This window comes from Corapipo altera, unplaced genomic scaffold (assembly GCF_003945725.1).
Source record: "Corapipo altera isolate COAL_440 unplaced genomic scaffold, ASM394572v1 48, whole genome shotgun sequence".
Lineage (NCBI taxonomy): Eukaryota > Metazoa > Chordata > Aves > Passeriformes > Pipridae > Corapipo > Corapipo altera.
Window position 1 is genome coordinate 2,625,612 of NW_020884931.1, and position 20,768 is coordinate 2,646,379.

The 20,768-nt window shown below is 38.0% G+C and overlaps 1 protein-coding gene across 1 annotated transcript in view; it reads right to left on the reverse strand.

Annotated features, from left to right (window-relative positions):
- Positions 1–1,613: 1,613 nt before the first annotated feature.
- Positions 1,614–20,768, reverse strand: part of MSH2 (mutS homolog 2) — a 46,652-nt gene continuing 27,497 nt past the window's right edge. The window contains exons 8-16 of the mRNA XM_027659341.1: positions 18,821–18,930; positions 16,510–16,633; positions 15,307–15,457; positions 12,327–12,424; positions 10,971–11,216; positions 9,284–9,488; positions 8,659–8,906; positions 4,446–4,618; positions 1,614–2,026 (exon numbers count right to left, since the gene is read on the reverse strand). Of these exons, the coding sequence (XP_027515142.1) occupies positions 1,853–2,026; positions 4,446–4,618; positions 8,659–8,906; positions 9,284–9,488; positions 10,971–11,216; positions 12,327–12,424; positions 15,307–15,457; positions 16,510–16,633; positions 18,821–18,930 (1,529 nt within the window). The 3' untranslated portion in view covers positions 1,614–1,852. The remainder of the gene's footprint in view (positions 2,027–4,445; positions 4,619–8,658; positions 8,907–9,283; positions 9,489–10,970; positions 11,217–12,326; positions 12,425–15,306; positions 15,458–16,509; positions 16,634–18,820; positions 18,931–20,768) is intronic.

Below are 20,768 nucleotides of genomic sequence, written 5' to 3' on the forward strand. Positions count from 1 at the left end.
CTATTTTATGTATAATGCTGTATTTTTGGATAGCTTGTGCCTGAACCAATCAAATTGCAAACCCAGCTATATTTTTCATTACTTTATGTAACAGATTTTTCCATTCGCACACTTTTCCAGACCATGCATCAACTGTGCTGTTTGTAAGTGCAAGTCTATTTTTGCCTTTTTAAGTAGAATGCATTTTAAGACCAAAAAGGTGTTATGCAGCATTCAAACCTCTCAAACAAGCCTTTAGTTCTTCTGTTAAGAAGTAGATCTAATATGTCCCAGTTCTAGCCTAACTTCAAACAAGTATTATCCAACAGTAAGTTGAACACCACACCTCTTCTGTGACTATTGCTGGAATGTTTAAATGCAGACCACTGCAACATATTAATCCAACACAGCTTTAACAGCAGCACTGCTGTCCTCAGCACACACCCACTGATGTAATCTCTGAACACAGCAAGTGTGCCCAGCATCTTCAGCATGATTTTATTCCTATCATCTCATGCGATAAACACCTTTTCCCATTAGTCTTTCAACACTGACAGTTTTAAATATAGGTAGTGCTCTTGAGCTACAATTTAAAATGCTAAATTTCAAGGAGAAAATAAACTTGTACCAGCATGCTTTCAAACTGTCTCAATGAGAGAAGTACATCAGATAAAAATCAATGCATTCTTACCTTGCAGACAGACCTCACAAATCACGACCAACTCAGAAGTTCCAGTTAAACTGTAACTTCACTCCAGCCTCTGCTTTCATTACAAACCCACCAAAATATGCAAGACTTATCACCACTCAGGCATAAAGAGCAGGCCCACAGTATATGTGAGTCAAGCATTACCATCCACAGAGAAAACAAAAAAAAAATCCTATCCATCCCACCCCTCCTCAGCTCTGTGCAAGGACACAAGTAAAAAATTTCTGGAAAACCATAGAAACATTTGGTTGGAAAACACTTGTAAGGTCATCAAGTCCAACCATTAACCCAGCACTGCCAAGCCCAGTACTAAACCACGTCCCTAAGTCTACACATCTTTTAAGCACCTCGAGGCTGTTTCTTTTTGTCCTGAGAGAAGAGACCAACCCCCACCTTACTACATCCTTCTTTCAGGGAGCTGTAGAGAGCAATAAGGTCCCCCCATGAGCCTCCTTCTCTCCAGGTTAAATACCTCCAGCTCCCTCAGTTGTTCCTCCTAAGACTTGTGCTCCAGACTCTTCACCAGCTCTGCTGCCCTTCTCTGGACATGCTCCAACACCTCAATGTCCTTCTTGTAGTGAGGGGCCCAGAACTGGATGCAGGATTCGAGGTGCAGCCTCACCAGTGCCGAGTACAGAGGGACAATCACTGCCCTGGTCCTGCTGGCCAAACTATTTCTGACACAAGCCAGGATGCCACTGGCCTTCTTGGCCACCTGGGCACACTTAGATTAGATGGGGTTTTTTTCTTCGATGAATTAATTAATATAATTGCATCCCACAAAAAAGAATCATGGTATGGGACAAAAATTTTGTGTATGCACTGTTGTGTTTTAAGGCTGTGGTAGCTGTATGCCACCTCAACTGTTACACTTTCTAGCACACTTCTGGTAAAATACTACGCATTCTGTTTGTGCCGCCAATAATTCTCTCAATATGAAAAAGCACTTTATTGAAAACTTCTAGAAGAGTACAGTGGTCACAACTAAAGCAGGAATCTGGCACATAATGTGCTCAGAATTTTTTACAAAATAATTACAATCCAGGAAAAAAAATGCCTACATAAATCAGTACAAGTATCATAAAGTATAAAAGCTACAAGACAAGAAAATTATAGTTCTTTCAACGCAAAATAGGCTCCAAGAGCTGTATGCTGTTCTCACACCTATAATGATGTAACTTTCATTCGAGAAATTATTTCATTCACAAAACTGTTGTTCTTTGCCAGCACATCATTTCTCAGCTGTTTCAGCTTGATTTTGATGTCTTCTTCTGACATGTCTGTCAGGGGCAATGCTTTCACTTGACAAAGAAAATCTTGAATTATCTTTTCACCTTCCTGAAATGGAGGGAAGAGAAGTAAAAGAAAACAGAAAGAATGTTTAGATTGCAAGCAGGATTTTTGCAAATTCCCTAAAGATACAAAGCACTGTTCATCATCAGAAAATCAGTGCAGGCAAAAAACATGGTTGTTTTTGCACTTGCTATCAAGTTTTCAACACCAGAACAATGCAGTTATACTGGCATCAGGAGTTCTTTCCCCTTTCAGTCCCTGAGCAAAAAGCATCAGTTCATCAGCAGAAGTACAATACTTAACATTGAGATGTCCTATATATGTTCCACATTCAATCCCAGTGTGCAGCCACATGAGGTGAGGACTGCCAGCAACAACAGCATAAGAATGGCCATATTACCCAAACTAGTTACTTTTAGAGGGGACTGTAAATCAAAAGCAATGTTTCAATATGCAAAAGGAAAGAACAAATTGTAACCAAGCAACTGGAGAGTGGCCGTCACCACGGAGAACAGATGATAATTAAGCTTTATGCATATGCTTTTATACAAACAGGCGAAGTGGAACTTCTAAACAATCTGACTTGAATAGCAAGAACAAACATTTCAGTGAACAGTATTCAGAATCCCCGTATTGGAAACAATGTGCCATAATACAGAATTTTGTCCAGTCCTCTGTATTTTAGAATTCTACTAAAAGGTTTTCTTAATTTTCCCCTATCATTTAAGGCTAATGCAGTTTTCAGTGCCCAAGTCTCCAAAGCACTCAGAAATGTAATAGCACACTTTTCCCTCTAAACGTGATGTCAGCCAAGGCAGATAAATTGCCTGGGTGAGACATCTAAAGCTCTGTCATTCTATTGCCTAGAGAGTTTGTGAAATATTATGTATTACTGAAATATCCAAGAATAAAACATGATGCTGTATTTGTCACAAGTGTTTGCTGTGTCAATTTAATTTACATCAATGTATGACCGTGCAGCCATGTCCAACTAATCTAAAAATTTCTTCACCATGACATCTAGCACATTGACAAAGGAAAGGTAATAGTGGAGCAACTGAGGTAGTTGGAAAGAAAATCTCCTGGCAGTAAAAGTACAACAAAACAGAGATCATTCATCTACAACATCAGATCCACTTACTGAGTCAGGAACAAACGCAGTTGACCTCTGAAATTGAAAATAAAGTAACAGATAACAGCCTCTGTTTAAAGTAAAGGTTTTTTAAATGTAGAAAGTGCTTTGGATATGGACTAACACTTCAAGGCTTCCATACACTGGAGTATTACCAAGATTGCCAGGAAGAGATAAATGAGGTGCAAGGCTGTGAAGTTTCAGATCGACTGCTGGGACACAGAACTAAGATCTATAAGCATATTTCTATGCACACAGCAAGGAGGACCTGCACTGGTGAAAACCAATGCAAGCTATAAGGCAGCACATGGATTTCCTAGAAGGCTGCCACAGATGTCACTGGAAGGATTCTTAATCCAGCAACAAGATGACACAGGACATCCTGAGAAAGCTTCCTGCAAGCCCTTGTTTTCTTGCACACTGCCTGCTAACGAAGCTTCTTTAAAAAGAAGGCAAAGGGAGAAAAAACAGTTCACTCAACATTACACAATTGTATTATACAATGTAGACATGATCAGATCTACGATGAGATGTGGGTTTCCTCAACCTGTGCTCAAAGACCGTGCAAAGCCAAGAAGATTTTACTTCCCAGTTGAGTAGAGAAAGCCAAGCTAAAATTCTCTCATGTGAAATGGGAAGAACTTCATAACATCTGTAAATCAGACATTCCAGGTCCTTTGATATGATCAGCTTGTGAGATGTCTTAGTACTGATGGGACACAGAAAGGCACAAAGGAGAAAGCTGTGTACTCAGCTTTTCTGTGATGTGAACAGATCTGAACACATTGAGCTTTAAGAAATTGGCACTAATGAGCTCTCAAACAAGGGGGAGCAAAACCAGGTGCAATCCAACTGCGGAGCTAAGAATAATCTACACAGTTATAATAAAGCTTTGTCTTAAGTCCCAAGAAACTTTGCACACAAACTAAACAGTCAACAAAAGCGATGAACACAAAATTCTGGCTTGGTTCACAGAATAAATAAAACTCCAAAGGTCAGGCAGAGACATGGTCCCTTGTATGACCCCAGTTGTTCACCAATCATACCTAACTGGTGATCACTATTCTTTAAGAAAAAAAATGAGTTTCAACCTCACGACTACATCTTTAGATAAAATTCTTGCCTATGTTAAGTTGAAATGAATCTAAATCAAAACCCGCTATCCCTGAACATCTCTTCAATTCTTATAAACTTCATAGCTAAAACATTTTGTTATGGAAAAATGTATTAAAGGTAATTATCCTCAAGCGCTGGGGGAATCTGAATCCTTAAACTATTTTGCTTGAGCTATTCCAGCAAAAAAACTTTTAAAAAACATTTCTGATAGCAAACCTCTCTCTCTCTGTAGGGTTTCTTGGCTGATGGTTCTCCTTCAGAGTCCTTGGACTTGCCAATGTTCTGAAACTCCTCCAGCTCCAAGGCTTTCGCTCTTGCACTTTCTATCACATGTTTTGGGAAAGCTGCCAACTCTGCTACATGTATTCCAAAACTCTGGTCACAAAAACCTGGATGCAGAGAAATAACCCAAGAGTTAACAGTGCTCAAAAGATAATATGGCTACATAGAAATTATACGAACAAGCTTGTAATAGTTCTCTGTTCTGAAGAATTAAGTTTGTATCATCATTTGGTTCTCCCCAACACTTTCTGATTTACCTTTTGAACTAAACCTGATAACACAGACTAAAGAATATGCTCTTATTTAATTAAGCTCTCTTAGAGCAGTAATTGCAGAGCTCCAAAGTGCTTCAGGAAGAAATGGAAAATTCTTCAGGCAGAAAGAATTTCCCTCTAGTACCTGAACGACATTGAATAATGATTTTTATTAAAGCACTTCGGCACAGTCTGTAGTATATAGTAATTTGCCTTTTTTTAATATATATATCTCACACTTATACAATATAAATTAGTTATTTATATAAATATATAAGTGTGTGTATGCATAAATATTAAAAATGTTGCATTCTCAAACATCCCTTTTCTCCTTTGCATCTGTACCACATAACTCCTCAGTCTCCAGGAGCCCCCTTTAATTATATCAAAATCTTTCAACTTTAAGTCTACACTTATTTTAATTAATACATGGTTTATAACACTTGGTTGAGAAAGAAAAGTTCTCATAATTGCTCAAAATATCTAAATTATACATGGTTACATAAAACAATTTTCAAAATCTGTCAACTTCATTAGTTTACATTACCATAATTCCATTTGGCATCCCACAAATATTACTACATCCTTTTAATTCTGGTCTCCAGCCAAGAGTTATGAATAAATGAATTACACATGCAAAATGACAGTTAACTAATCATCTATTAAATGATTATCCAAAGAAGAGGTAAAGGAAAACTTAGCATTTAGATTTTTTTCTGTTTCATTAACCTTGTAATCTCTTAAACTTCTCAAAAGGAGACTACCATTTTTAAGCAGAAACTAGTCTCCTTGATTTTATACTAAAAACACACACCTTCCCAGACACAAAGCTAACTCAGTTCTCACTCAGAGAATCCTGAGCAGAGGCCTGGAGAACAGTATTACTGTGTCTCCTCTTTCAGAGATCTTCTCACACTCTTGAAGCATGAAGACAGGGTTGAACATACTGTATAAAAAGTTCCTTGTCACGCACTTCAGATTTAGTTATGCATTTCAAATGACATGAAACCTGTTATTTGTTTCAAAACACAGCTGTATCCAAGCTGCCTCTACTCACATCTTTGTCAGAGCAACTTAACACTTCCAAAAGGGAAAGAGTACAACACTAAATGCAAAAACTTATGTGAGAGAGATCCAATTTTAGACCAGGTATTTTAAGATGAAGACTTCATAACGTTGTATTTCTTCTGTAGATAGATAGATAGATAGATAGATAGATAGATAGATAGATAGACAGATACAAACTATTGTGCCTCTACACTCAACAGCACTTACAAGAAAATGGATGGAATGAAAAGACATTGCACGTACACAGAAGAGAGGGGTATGACTGAAAACAGCAAAGATGATTCAAGAAAAATATGAAACTGGGCTTCTAAAATTTTTATCAGGACCCGAATAGTTACATTAATACAGGTATAAAAAACAAAAGGAGTGGGTTGGAGAAAGAAAATTAACCCAACTATCTGGGGAGTATTAGGGGATTTTATCCTAAGAGTTGCTATTCCAAAGGATGTAGAAGGTAGGTTTTGATAGTGTATATTAATTCCCTCCCCAACCACCCTGCTCAAAATAAGGCATCTAAATAAAGAAGGCTTGTTTGAAGATAATGTACATCACCAGCTCCCGCTGCACCAAAACCACTCATAGTTTCAATGTGTGCTTGCAGCAGCTTATTACTATATTTTTCTTCAGTTCCCATGCCACACTAAATCATCTTCTAAGCACTGATTTGAGCAATGCATTCAGAGGGCTCTAAACCATCACTTAGTGGAAGGAGCTCAACATATGCTGGAGAAGATGGGAAAGAGCACACTTGGGAAGAACCATAGACACTGGCTCTCCATGGGCAAGGCTGGGTGCCAGGACCGCAGCACTCTGGACTAATACTCAGAAGCCTGGAAAAGTGCATGAACCAAGAGCATTTCTAAGGAATAAAGATCCCAAAAGGCAAGGACTCAGGGTTTAAAGAAACAAGGCTGTGGCAACCAGAGCTAATCTACCCAGCTGTAAGCAGACTCTCAGTAAAACCAGAGGAGCGCAGTACTTCTGGTCCTGCTGTGATTCCCTTTGTTCAGGGCAGCCTCCTCATCTTAGAGAAAAGTATCCAAAATCTAATTGGAAGATTATAGCCAGAGGGGAATACCAAATTAGAAATGGTCATACATGTAATCAAACGGCAAGAAATGAAGTAATTTCATGGATTTAAAACCAAAAGAAATGAGTAAGAAATAGTGAATTAGTAATGTCATAGGAGCAAAACTTGCATGGTACCACTCCAGGGAGGCTCAGATCAGGATATAAAACCACATTTACCAATTATCTAAGGACATTTAATAGTATGGTGATAGCCTGTGAAGATTATAAAAAATATCTTTAAAAGCATCTCAGTAAAATTTGATAGCTGGGCAGCATACTAATTACATTTCAGAACAATATATGCCAGAAGGAACGAACTGAGAAGTCCTAAATTGCCTAAAGAAATGAGGAAATAGTGGAGAGAGTGCCAAGATAACACATACTGAACATGCACTGTTCACAAATAGCAGAGTTATTAGGATGAACAAGGCAAGGATGAACAAGGCAAGCAAAAGTAAGTGTTTGATATGTCAGCATAACAAAACAGCTTTTAAAATGAGGAACATAGTACAGTAATTGTACCAGTAAGATTAAATCCTTAACGAAAAAGATATAGGTAAACGTCAGTCTCCAGGATTTGAGATGAGACATGGACTAGCTCCTTAACCTTAACAAGGATGGATGATACTGAGTAATTCTTTTAGTAAAGTTAACAGCCTAAGTCCTCAAATAATTATTCCTTTTTTGAGAAAAAACCACTCCACAAGGTAAGCTGTTGATCAGATCCAGTCTAGCCAGAGTGCTCTACAGGAGCCATGTTCTACCTATTTGAGAGTCATCTAACTCATTCCTTCATTGTGGAACTCAGAAAAGGAAAATTAAGAGGTATTTTTAAGTGAGAATATAAAGTAACAGTACTCTGCCCATATTTTAAATCAAAATATCAGTCCAGAGGTTGCCAACCTGACCAAAATGCTCTAATGAGAACGATAAAAAAATCACTGTAGGGTTGACAACTAAATTAGAAGGCCATAAATGAGCACACCTTGCAAGCCACAGTTACACAGCCCTCCTTTATGTAGCATAAATACAGGCTCCTGCTGAAGGGAACAAGAAATGATTGGGGATATAGAGAAGCAGGAGGAACTGCTTACTGCAGTGAACAGATTAAATTTATGCCTAATAAAAAATTGTTTAATTTAACACTGAAGGAATAACTGGATCCACTAAAGGATTTTAATTAAATACATCTAACTGATTTTACACTAACAAAACAGGCTACTTGTTGTTTCACCATGATGCCATTTGCTAAAAATAAACCATATGATTTTTCCTACATCAAACTACTGCATAAATTGGGCAACATAAGGCTAAATCTTATCACAATGAAATAGACATTATTAAAAATTGCCAGTACAAAAAAGTTGCACTCATTTCTTTTAAAAGAACAGTTTAAGGAACATAAGTATTTTCTACCAGCACATCAAAATGGCTGATTTAAGAAAACAGAAAATAACCCTTTGGAACCATTCCCTCTGGTCCTTAAAAAAGGAAAAGGGAGTGACTCAAAAGCACCAACTTGAGTGGCAGAAATAACCTAGAAGTCTTAACAAATAATCATCAACATCATCACCAACTGTGTTCACACATGGTCAGAGCTCCTGCCATACACACTCTCTATGGACAGAGAAGAACGTGTCTATTATAAACCCAAAGCCTGAAGTATGACATTAATTTATTCCCTCCCATCAAGACTTTTTCCTCTCTCAGGGCAAAATGAAGTTTACCCTGATTCACCATACACACAGTCTTACCTTCCTTGACACGATAAAGCATCGTCAGTGTGTCATCAGTGGTCAGAGCAGTAACATGTAGGTTATTTACTGTTGGCACTTCGTCAGCAAGAGCTGTCAGTTCATGAAAATGTGTAGCAAACATAGTGAAAGCACAGATTTTGGTAGCAATGTATTCTGAGATAGCCCATGCTAAGCCAAAGCCATCATAGGTTGAAGTTCCTCTTCCCAGCTCATCAATAATTATCAGGGAGTTTTCAGATGCTGTCCTAAAAACACAAGAGCATTTTATAATGTTTGAGAACAGCATGAGTTCAGGATATTGGAGTATCACAAGTTATGAAGAAGCAAAAGACCTTTCCTATTTACATAACAACATACAAATAAAGTGCAAACATGGTGTCACACAGATCATTCCAAATCAGTTGCTTTGTCCCGTTCAGACTTTGGCCTCCCAGTAGCAGCTCTGTACTGACCACTGAAATAAACAGAAGGCAACTTCAAGAACTTATGAACCAGCTAAAAAGGCCTTGAGATCCTCCACTGAGGTTCTTCTACACAAAAGAAAAACATCAATGCATCTTTCTTAGGGCACCTCCTTCCCCATCAGCACCAACCAACACAACCAAATAAGCACAGGACTTGCCTAAGGATTGAAGCAGTTTCCAGCATTTCAGCCATGAAAGTAGACACGCCTTTCAGCTGACTGTCTCCTGCTCCCACCCGAGCCAGGATACAATCCACAATGGTTATTTCTGCAGAGTCACACGGAACAAAACACCCAATCTGGGCCATAAGAACAATCACTCCTGTCTGCCGGATGTAGGTTGATTTTCCCCCCATGTTAGGGCCTAGAGAAGAAATTTTGCAAAAAATAATTTTAAAAAACCATCTTTTTACAATTCAACAGTTCTTTTAGAGGAGAACAGGCTCTAAATTAAAACAAAGAATGTTTAAACTTATAACTCTCTTGCCAGGAAAAAGTAGCAAACTTGTCTAACAGGTGCAACAAGTGGCTCCAGTACTAACAAGGCTGGTTTGGTTCGTCTTACTCACTGTGCTTTTGCAAAAAGAAAAGTGATCAGAGAGCATAAGTTTTAGGACTTTTCAGAAGTACAAGCAGTCATCTAAAATATGTGTTCATACCTAAACCTTTAAAGTCATCAGTATTGCTGCTCAAGAATAACATCAATTTTTTTTCACCTCAAAAGACAATTAAAATTTCCCTGTAAAAATGAAACAGTTTAGATACTGAGTGGGTACAAGCTAATGGGTGATTTAAAATCAGCAAACCCAGATATTAATAAGTTAATTGTAATGAAGTACAAATGAAATAAAAATTATTTTCCAGAAAACTGATCATTAAAACTAATTTTATGCTTTTGCTAACCAGAAAAACAAGTGTCTTACCATGAATTTTTTCAGATTTTCAGTTTTGCTTTTTGATTATCTTAGAAGCATTCGTTAATCATTCTCTAATTTCAGATCTTTGCTACTCAGAATGTATGTCAAGGACATATGGATGGAAATTAAGATTCAATTAAATCTATAAACACTAAAAATGTTTTCCTGCGTAGTAAAATTATCTTAATTACACCAGAGAAAAGGGTAAAAAATGGTACCGTCATTGAAACATGTTTTGCATTTAAAATCAACCTTAATACTTAACAAAGAAAACACTAATGAAGAGGCTGCTTAAAATCTTGCATACAAAAGATGCCTATGTGGCTACAGTACAGTTGATACCCGGTGGAATTTTCCAAATCACTTAAGCAGTTTCAGGTTCTCCAGCTCCTGAGGTTGCCTGGTTTGTGGAGTTACATTCACTAAGGCACAGAAAACATTAAAGAAGGACTAAATTCTTTTTTTCTACTGTCCTAGCAGCCTCTCTCTTCATGAATGACTCTTTTGAAATTAGTGATCGCCTTCTACAAAGAGTGCACCATAACTACAATCACAATAACCAAATCCATTAATATTAGTTTGGATGATGAGAAATATGCCTGTATGTGCAGAAACATGTAGAATATCCATAATCAAAGGTAACATTTCACAAGAATATTGTGGACACTTTTTTTTAATATAATAAACGACAGTAGCTTACAAACACCCTCTCTTCTTTCACAGAGCTAAATCCTATTCCCCATTCAGAAAGAAAAGTACTTTGCTAGCTGTTTGTTGATTAGAGAAATTGTTTTGACAGAGTTCTATCAAATTGCTGGTTTGTTTTGCTTATTGTTGGTTAGGTTTTTTTTAAAAAAACATCCTTATTGGAAATACTCAAGACATTTATAAAGTAAATAACAACAGAAAAAGAGAACAGAAATATTTACCAGTAATAATGTGGAACATCTGCTTGCCCTTCTCGAATGTAACATCATTGGGGATGAAAGCCACCTCGTCCTGCATTTCGAGGCAAGGATGCCTTGCACCTTTCAGCACAATCCTCCCCTGTCCCTTTTCCAGAATGACGGGACGGACAAACGGCACCGGTGCTCCGTTGGACACGTGAGCAAAACTGACAATCACATCTAACTGAGCTATCACGTCGTTCATTGTCTGCATTGGCTCTGCATAACCTGTTTTGATTAGGGAGATACACAAATTCCATACTGTTAGCAATTTTTTTTGCCCTTGCTGAAGAGGTGTCTTAAAGCCTGTAGTGAGCCCATAAAATTAGTTCATCTGCATGAACAATTTGGTTCATGGTGGCAGTCACCTTCTGGGAGAGTACAAGATGTAATCCTGAAGTTCCCATGCCTTGAATACTAAGGGGACTTCTTCAGACTAAGACAGGGGAGAGGTGAGGCCATGTTGACTATTTTGCCTCAACACCCAGACAGTGAGAAACAGCTTATCCTAGTACAGGAAGGAAAACGCTCGCAGTGGCAGATGGCTGGAAATCCAGTACCTTTCTTTCCTCCATAACACACTGCATTCTGATGCTCAGGCGAGCAAAGAGACACAGCACAGACACTTCAGGCACAGCAACCATCTATGTTTATGTGAATGATGGGAGGGAGAGGTCTATGAGATACACTGCCTGTGATACCAGAGCACCAGACTAGATGGCCCAGCATCCCCAGTAACAGTTCTTAAGTTTTGGTGTTTGGTTTTCTCCAGTGAAAGGGATGAGGTACAGGAGTCTACAGCCCAAATTCCCCAATGTCTCTTTTGCTTTTGGTGAAGAATACTAAAGAATGCTCTGTCAGTAGGCAATCTTGGAGCAAAATATATGGTAATTATTTATGAAAACAAGGATTTTTTTATTGTACCATTTAAGCAATGAGTAACTTGATCTTATATTGCATACCAACGTCCTTCACAGACCTCGGGTCCCACTCCCTCAGTTCTCTGTTGTCCTTTACCACTTCTGCCATTTGGGTGAAGGTGCCCAGAGTCAGGGAGGCAGGTGAAGGATAGATGTGGCCTTTATGGGCTTACTTTTGTCCCTTCCATGGGATTAGCATTTGCACACACCTCATCACTGCCCATTTGTAGCAATGCCAGGAAAGGGTCTGGCCACAGAAGACAACATATTTCAAACTTCCAACAACGGTCTGAAAGCCACACCTCACTTTTCACGTTAATTCTGTGGGGAATGAGAGCCTCTACAGAAGGCTCTCAAAGCAACTGCAAGTCTTCCCAGCATTCCAGACTGTGATACCCATCAAAACTGGCATTTTCACCTGAAGCAATGCTAATGATTTCCTTAACAATTGCATCCTGAGCCTCTTCATACTCTTCTCTGTTCCTTTTATATTCTTCATTGACAGAGCTCAGTTTGCTGTGAAAAAAACAATAATATTTAGAAGCCGTGGTGTTCTGTCTTCACCTGCAATGCCAAACTTCTGGCCTCCTCATCTATGAGCCAATACCGGTTGTCCCCCACCTGTCTTAAGAGCAAGGTTCAGCACAAGGACCACAAAGCAACTAATCTACAATTCGTTCACACCAGGATATCTGCAATATTAATTCCAAGTTGAAGAACACCCACAAGGGCCAAACCACCAATTCCAGCATCAACACATGATTCTTCAAAATCTTCCAGTAGTTGTTTGCTATAGACACTCTGTGTGATAAGGACTATCGCTTAAAGCTGAATTTCTGGCCGTTTTGCTATGGGATGTGGCACATTATAGAACTGGTAGAGAAAAACTGCTGCTAAGCAACTGTGTAATTAGCCCAGAGTCCTACAGCAGGCTTATCAGAGCTGAAGGCATTGACTTATTTCATTTAGTAAAAACCTCAGTGAACTACTGTCACTAAAAACAGATTCTAGTCTTCAAAATAAGGCAAGCTGAAACCAAGAGTTTAAACAAGTCTTTAGTTTGCTCAAGCTCATCTCTCAAACAAGGAACATAGTCTGCAAGACTGAATAAGAAACACACTCAAGTAGTGTACCCACACTATAAGCAGAAGTCAGCCTTGTGCTTCTAGCACCACCAAGAGAAGCAACTATAACTCAAGTAAGTACAGAGAAGTCTGTTTTATTAGTGATGCATGGGCTGCTTCCCTAAGGGAAAGTAACAGATGACACAGAACAGGTTCTAAGTACCATCTTCTCAGTTACAGAAAAGCCTAACTTCATCATACATTTAGATTCATACCATATTTAGAAGCAGGGATGTTTTTAAAAAATATCCTCAGAGTAAATGTTAAAACAAAATGCAATTAAGGTTTACACTTTGTTCATTTAAGTAAATTGGTGTGAAATACACCAACACATTGGTTGGTGTGAACCAATATGTTTGCCCTCCTTTTCAAAGCAAAGGATTTATTGCTATGAAAGTGACTGATTAACAGAAAACAGTCACTACTGGTAATAGTCCTGTCTTGAAACCAACCTTCCCCTGTAGGCAGTGCTCCTCATACTTGTTTGTCAATCAAGATCTCTCCCTCAGTAAACTCCCTTCTCTGCTGCTAATTCCAGCAGGACCAGTTATACATAGAGCAGTACAAGCAGGGTTTGTCTGAAACAGACTGCATGATATATTAAATTCTGCTGCTTTTACCCTTCCAGGTAGCACATGCAGGAGACTTAAAAATTAATTTTCTCTAGGACCTGCCATTGACAAGCTTGTCAGAAGGCTGAAGTCCAACTAGTGGCTGATTATCAGAGGCATTTCTTAGGGTTGATACCAGGGCTGATACTATTTATGCTTTGATTAACAACCTGAATGATGGGGCTGAATAAACTCTCAAAGACTGTGAACAATACCACAGGAAGGAGAGCTGTCAGTACGCGGGAGGACACAGCTGCCATTCACTGGGATACCTACAGACTTGAAAAATAGGTGGACAACAACTTCAGCAAAGGCAAACGTAAAGTCCTGCACCTGGGATGGAATAACTTCACATAACAGTAGAGACTGTAGTCCAAACAATAAAAAAAATCATAAAATACTTGGGGGACCCAATGGACAAGAAGCTGAACACAAGGTAGCAGTGTGCCCTGAGGCAGAGAAGGCCAAGCCCATGCTGGCTGCACTAGCAAGAGTGGACCCAGCATGTTGAAGGAAGTAATTCTTCCCCTCTATTCAGCACTTGTGAGACCATATCTGCAGAGCTGTCTCTGTTTTCTTCTTCCCTGTGAGGGAGATCAAACCTGGAGCAGATGGTCACCACAAAGATACAGAGCTGGAGCACATGGCACACAAGGACAGGCTGACAGAAATGCCTGCCCAGGCTGAGAATCTGAAGTCAGCCCAGAGGGAAGAGGCACCAGACTCTTCTTGGAGGTGCACAACAAAAGGATGAGATACTAAGACCTCAAGTTTCTGAAAGGAAAATTCTCATTAGATCAGATCAGAAAAGTTTTCACAAAGAGTGATTCAGCACTGGAACTTGTGCCCTGCTAGGCTGTGAAGGATGCCTGAAGGATGGGCCCCTGGGCAAGGCCTTGGGCTACTGTAGATGGTATCTACTTTCCAAGGTGGATCTGCTTTGAGGGAGAGATAAGAGATTATCACCCAATTCTGCATATCTAACTTGCTACTTCAGTCTGCTCTGAGTAAAAACACTGAAGAACAGAGACATCTGATGACCAATGTAGTCCTTGCTCCTTCTAGAATGCTCTAAAAGAGCTAAAATTCAACCAAAAAAAATAGATTTTTTGCTCAGTTGACCTGTGACAGAACTGCTGTCCAGACAAGGAGACATTGAAACAGCATCAGCCTGAAGACTGGAATTTTTAAATAGCTTAATCAAAAGAGGCACTGAATTGATGTTCAATACATAGGAGTAACAGAAATTAGAGCATGACTTGGAACAAAAAAAAAGGTAATCACCAACAAAATTGCTGCATGTCATATTTGGTGATAAACATAAATAGCTCTTTCCCTACTGCAGCTTGTAAAAGTGTCTGTATAAACACTTCAGAGTGACTGCAATTATGCTACTTGCTGCAGCTAAAACGGAGGAATTAGCCCAAGTCAAAGGACCAAAAATAGCTAACAGTTGGCAATGGAGAATGCAGCTTTTAACATAAATTGTATGACTATTCTTCCTTCATGCCAGTCTTGCTCAATATTTCAATCTGTGAGCCAATTAAAAACACGAAAATTCAGCCATTCAAGATGCAGGGAAACCAGTTCATCGGTGTAATTAAAAAGGAACAATTCTATTACTTCACAATAGGCTTGAAAAAGCACCAAGATGACCTTGTACCTGTTGGTGAATTTCACACCATTCTTCTGTGTATCAACTATTGCATATTTTGAATTGTTGCGGAGAACTTTTTCCTCCTTGCAAGTTATTCGAAAGTGATGTCCAAACTGTGAATTTGTCTCCAGTTTGATACTTTTGCCAGCTTCCAAACCTTTTGGATGAAAAGAAAGAAAAAGAAAGCAACTGTATTATCACAAATCCAGCAGCCTGTCCTATTTCTGCTCACTGTTCCCCAGTTTCCATAAGCCGATTCAGCAGACTTGCTTTGGTTCTGTACAGGTATGAGAAATATCCAGACCTAATAGGAGCACACTGATACATTCTCTGCTCTTACACTGATATGCTCTGAAACTGCATATTCAAATCAGGCTCACAATTACTGTGTTGCTATGAATTCTCCAGAAAAGTGAAAAATGTTCATAGCAAATTGCAAGGGCATTCTGCATTGCTGCTGCAAGCACAGCACCTGTACTCTTGTGATCCTTCTACTAACACATACTTCTGCTGGTGAGATTTCTCATCTCATCCCTACAGGATCTTGTCTTTCCTTCTTTTCAGCCAGGTATCTTGTTTACGCTAAAAAAAGTACCAAGACTAAAAAAAATATGCAAGCCCTTAAAGGTGTAACCTAAAATGGTGTTGCCAGTTTTCTTTGCCACATTTGCATTAAAAGTTGGTGGCTTTTGTTTTTTTAAGTTGCTCTTTGAATGCCTGATTCATCAGCTGCACATGGAACTTTTTGCATAGGGTAATCAATTCTTTAAATGTCTCATTTGCTTATACACTACATTTTGCAAAGAAACATAAAAAGAAAACTAGCATGTCCTGAATGGACACTCAGGAGAACGCACGGGGGGTGGGGGGGAAGTTTCAATGCATGTCCTCAAAGGATGTAAAACAGAACTAGACTTAGCAAATAGTTTGATGTGTTACAGTTCTACAAAATGAATTCTGCAGTATACTGCAACACGCTTGATAATTTCTGAAATGCTTTGGAATGATGTCCTCAAAAAAAAATAAAGGCCAAGTTCTAAACGAAAAATCACTCTGTTTTCAACAGATTGTACTGTGACAACTAAAGTCACACCGATCCAACAACAAAATAATACAAACATACCTTAACTCCTCTATACCAGTTTTCATCACTTGATCGCAAAACATTTTACAAAGGAGGTAAGAATCAAAGGCAGTTCCAAAGCCTACCTAGTTCTTTGGCTGCAGTCTTTAACAAGGACTGCATTTGCTCTTCCAGTTCATTCATCTTCTCACTTAATTCTGCTAAATTAGGATCAAAAGAAGATTTGACAAGAAATTCATGATTCTCCACCTAGGGAAAAATAACAAGAAAAAATTCACATGAACAGAGGCAATAAAAAAAAATTACCTCCCTGATCATACACAGTGAAATGAATTCACTTAATCAGTTATTCAATTTTTAAAATACGTATAATTTTGTAATGCAATGTTCTTTATGATAGTTGGTGTCTGATTCAACTGCAAAACAAATACACCTCAAACACTCATTTTCTCAAATCATATACTTTACACAATCAAAATATACCAATTTAACAGAGTCCTTTCTGCTGAAATGAAGTTGCCTGCCTATTTAGTTACAAACAAGTAACTGAGCAGTAGGCAGAGAAAAAAGAGAAGTCAGGGGAAATTAAATTGTTATGTACATAATCTGTATGCTAGCCTGGACTTCTGCAGCTAATCCAGACAGAGTGTAAAAGGATGGGGCATTTCAAAACAAGAAGCCTTTGGAAACGGAAGTTTCTGAAACAGTAATTCCTGCCCAAAGGAGATTCAAAAGGTTATGGAAGGAACCTACTTAATATCACCAAAAGTCCTCCCCAATTTCAACTCAGCTCTTGAGTTGAAAAGCATACACAGTTCCTTCTAAACTTAACATTTTCAGAGGCACAGATTAAATAAATTGTATTTCATCTTTTTTCTCTCTCTTCCCCATGCTTCCACTGCCAGGTGGCTGTATACTGAAAGCACCAACAAACACTGAAGCTGCCCCAAGTTGAGGAGGAGGTTGGAATAGAGGGTTTTTCAAAGGCCTCTTATGATTCTGTGAAAGACAGGAATGGAAGTGACAGTTTCTCAACTTTTATTACAGCTAGGTAAATGAATAACCACATCCCACGCTTTTTGAACTCAGATGTTTCTTTTTATATTAGAATGGATTATTGACATAATTTAGTTGCTATGACAACCTACCCTTCAATTGCACTCAGAATAGAGCTGGTTTTGTTTGAACTCCCTAAAAATCTAGGGGGAATTTCAAGTCAAAGTGCAAGTTTTAACATTCATATAGACAAGGGTTATTCTCCTGGTAAAACCAGTGTTGACTTATCTATAGCTATTTTCCAGTATCTTGATGGGGAGGAAAAATCAAATCCAACATACCAGATTCTATGGTACTTGATTAAAAATAACTGACTTGTTATTCTGTTTAGGACAACAAAACGTTTTTAAAGTAGAACCTGAAAAGAAGTTTAAAGAGCTGGACTATGAAGGGTGAAGGCTTAGAACAGCTGTTAGTTAAAGAAAACAGAGTCCCAGGGCACACAAACTGCATCAACAGATGGCCTGTAACTAGTATAAAGCTATAAATTTCTTCATTACCATATATCACAAATTACAGCAACATGTCAATCAAACAGTCTTTCCATAAACAGTAAAAGGCAGCTGATGGATGCATAACACAATACAAAGAGATAAAATGCAGTGCTTCTGCCTTTGGAGAAAAGTACACGTGTTCAAAATTTTAAAGCCACTGCAGTTTCCACAGGTTCGACACCTTGCCCTTGTACAACATCTGGCACGAGGTTAGAGAGATTTCATACTTCCAGAGTCAACTGAGACTGACACTTATGGCAATCTTAAAACACTTCCCAAATTTACCAAAATTACTGAAAGACCCTGCTGAGAGAGGAACATTAAATACGTTTCTAACCAAGTACGTCCATTTCAAAATCCATCTTATCAGTTCTCTAACAAATATAATGGGAGAAAAGTAAAGTCAGTCTTTAAGCCTAAGTCAATAATTTTTCAGAGAGGCAAACTGTTAGTTATGAAGACTTAATCCCACTAAATTGCACCAAGTCTAATGAACTTAGAAGCAAAAAAATATGTAATAAACATATTCTGGCTACATTCTAGATATGAGACATATCACAATAACTTTAAAAATACAAAGAAGCAGAGAAATGACAAAATTACTTCTCCACTTTTAGTACTGATGAGGTTTTGAAAAATAGTTTCAGGTCACAGCATCCATGTATACAGAGCCTTTTCTCACTGGCTAGATAATTTCAGATAGCAGGTGAATATCCTGTTGATATTAAACTGCTATACTAATAACAGTCTTCATATATTCCACAGATAAATTATCACCAACTGCTTAATATAGAAGATCAATTAAATTTAGTGTGTAGAGCAGATTGCAAAGTTCAATAAGAAACTTTAATTGCCAAGTAAACCCCTCCCACACACCAGCCCATACCTTATCCATATCCAATGTTGTCTCTATCATCTCCAGAAATTTTGAGAAGTCAGAGTAGATATCATTAAGGGGTGTTATAAACACTGCCAACAACAACATCTGGTGAGCTCCTGTTAAGAACAAACAAGAAAAATTATCATTCACAAAACCCCACAAATTTACCAGAATTCACTTATCCAAGGTAAACAACACAACTACATAGCTGGTTAATTTTTACTAAGATGGGCTGTGATTATTTCACTGGAGTACGTGTACCTTTTCCTAAATTGGCATTATCCCACCTACACTCTGATCGAGTTTGTACCTATTCTGTCATCTTTGTTCATAACTGGTTGTATTCATTCCCTTCTACTATGAGTAAGACTACAGACAAGCAAAACTTTGAAAGTAAACCTGCTGTCTCAATATTACCAATTCTTGCACATAAAAAGTTGAAATGGCTTTAGTAAAAAGTGTAGGTCTTATCATACACAATCAGTTTTTAACTTTTCTTAAGACAAAATTACCAAAACTTGGGAATATTTAGTAGATTACAACACAGACAAATAGAAATAGAGGTGTATGTTATTTGATTTTGTTTTCCACAAAAAACCCAGATCTTTATAGTCACTGATGTTTCCACAAAACAGGAAGTCATCAAAATTAAACTAGTCTCTTCCAAGGTATCTTGTTAGCACAGATACTTTGTGCCACTAATTGACATATTGGTTGGAAGTCACCAAAAGCAGTTTACAGTTAACATGCACAAATATTGCCAATTTTGTGAAAGAAGTATTTTCTTCAGGTCTACAAATAAGCACCTACATCCAGCAGCCAGCTCTGAAAACATTCTGTCAGGAAGTAAATGTTTACACCTTTGCAGCCACTTCAAGTTATGATTTAATCACAGAAAGATTAGCATTATTGACTATGTGATTTACAGAAAATGTCTCAAACTGAATCCAATACTAGGAGTTTAGAGTCACAGGATTATGTACAGAATTATGGTATTTGCCTCTAATGTTTGCAGGCAAGGCTTTGCACATTAACAGAGAAATACAGAATTGAGCTCTGTCTATTCCGCAGCCTCTCAATTTCTCACCAGACAAGGGAAAAAAGTCCTAATCTTTCATAAGAAAAATTTCCATACAAATTTATAGAAGTCACACAGTGAGGACATGACTACCCAAGGGAATCTCTCTTCTCTCTCAGCTCTGTAATTCAAGTAGAAAGAAAATGTTTGGTTTGATTCCTTTTCCTCCCATGCCTTTTTGCTTCCCCACTCCCTCAAGCTTTTAAAGTTAAAGCTCTAAACTGATTAGTCTCTATTACTGGAGAAAAAAATTATATATTATTGAGAGATTATTTAACTTGTAAAAATGGAGTTTTCTGCTGATTAAAATCTTAAAAACCAAGAGAGAGATGAAATAAAGTACAGCTTGTTTTTTATTCCAAATCTCTTGCTTGGTCTCATTCAGTATTTTCTTCTCCTCCAGTAAGAAGACACCTAGAAAATAAAAGGAGTCAGCAAAGAAGGAAGAGACTGAAGAGCAGAAAACCTTCACATCCACTCTTCAGAGTGGACTTAGCAGAGTGGACTTAGCAGAGTGGACTTTAGCAGAGTACATGGTACACACCATGAAATGATCTTCAGTATTCCCGAATTAATGAAAAATGATTGTGCTTGAACCTGAAGTAGCTATTAGAATTTCTTTTACTGAAAGGAGTAAGTTAAGTAGGGAAGTTTCATTATATCATTTCATTATATTATTTCATTATTTAAGTTTGAAGAGAACATCTTCAGACACCACAGAACAATATCGCATTCAAAAATTAAAATATATTAATTTATTAAGTAAATAGAATCCCAATGTATTTACATATATTTATTATATGGTCAGAACTGATACATTGCAAAATTTATTTACACTTTCAGTCCAACTCGAAACTCAGTATCCAGCATTTGAAG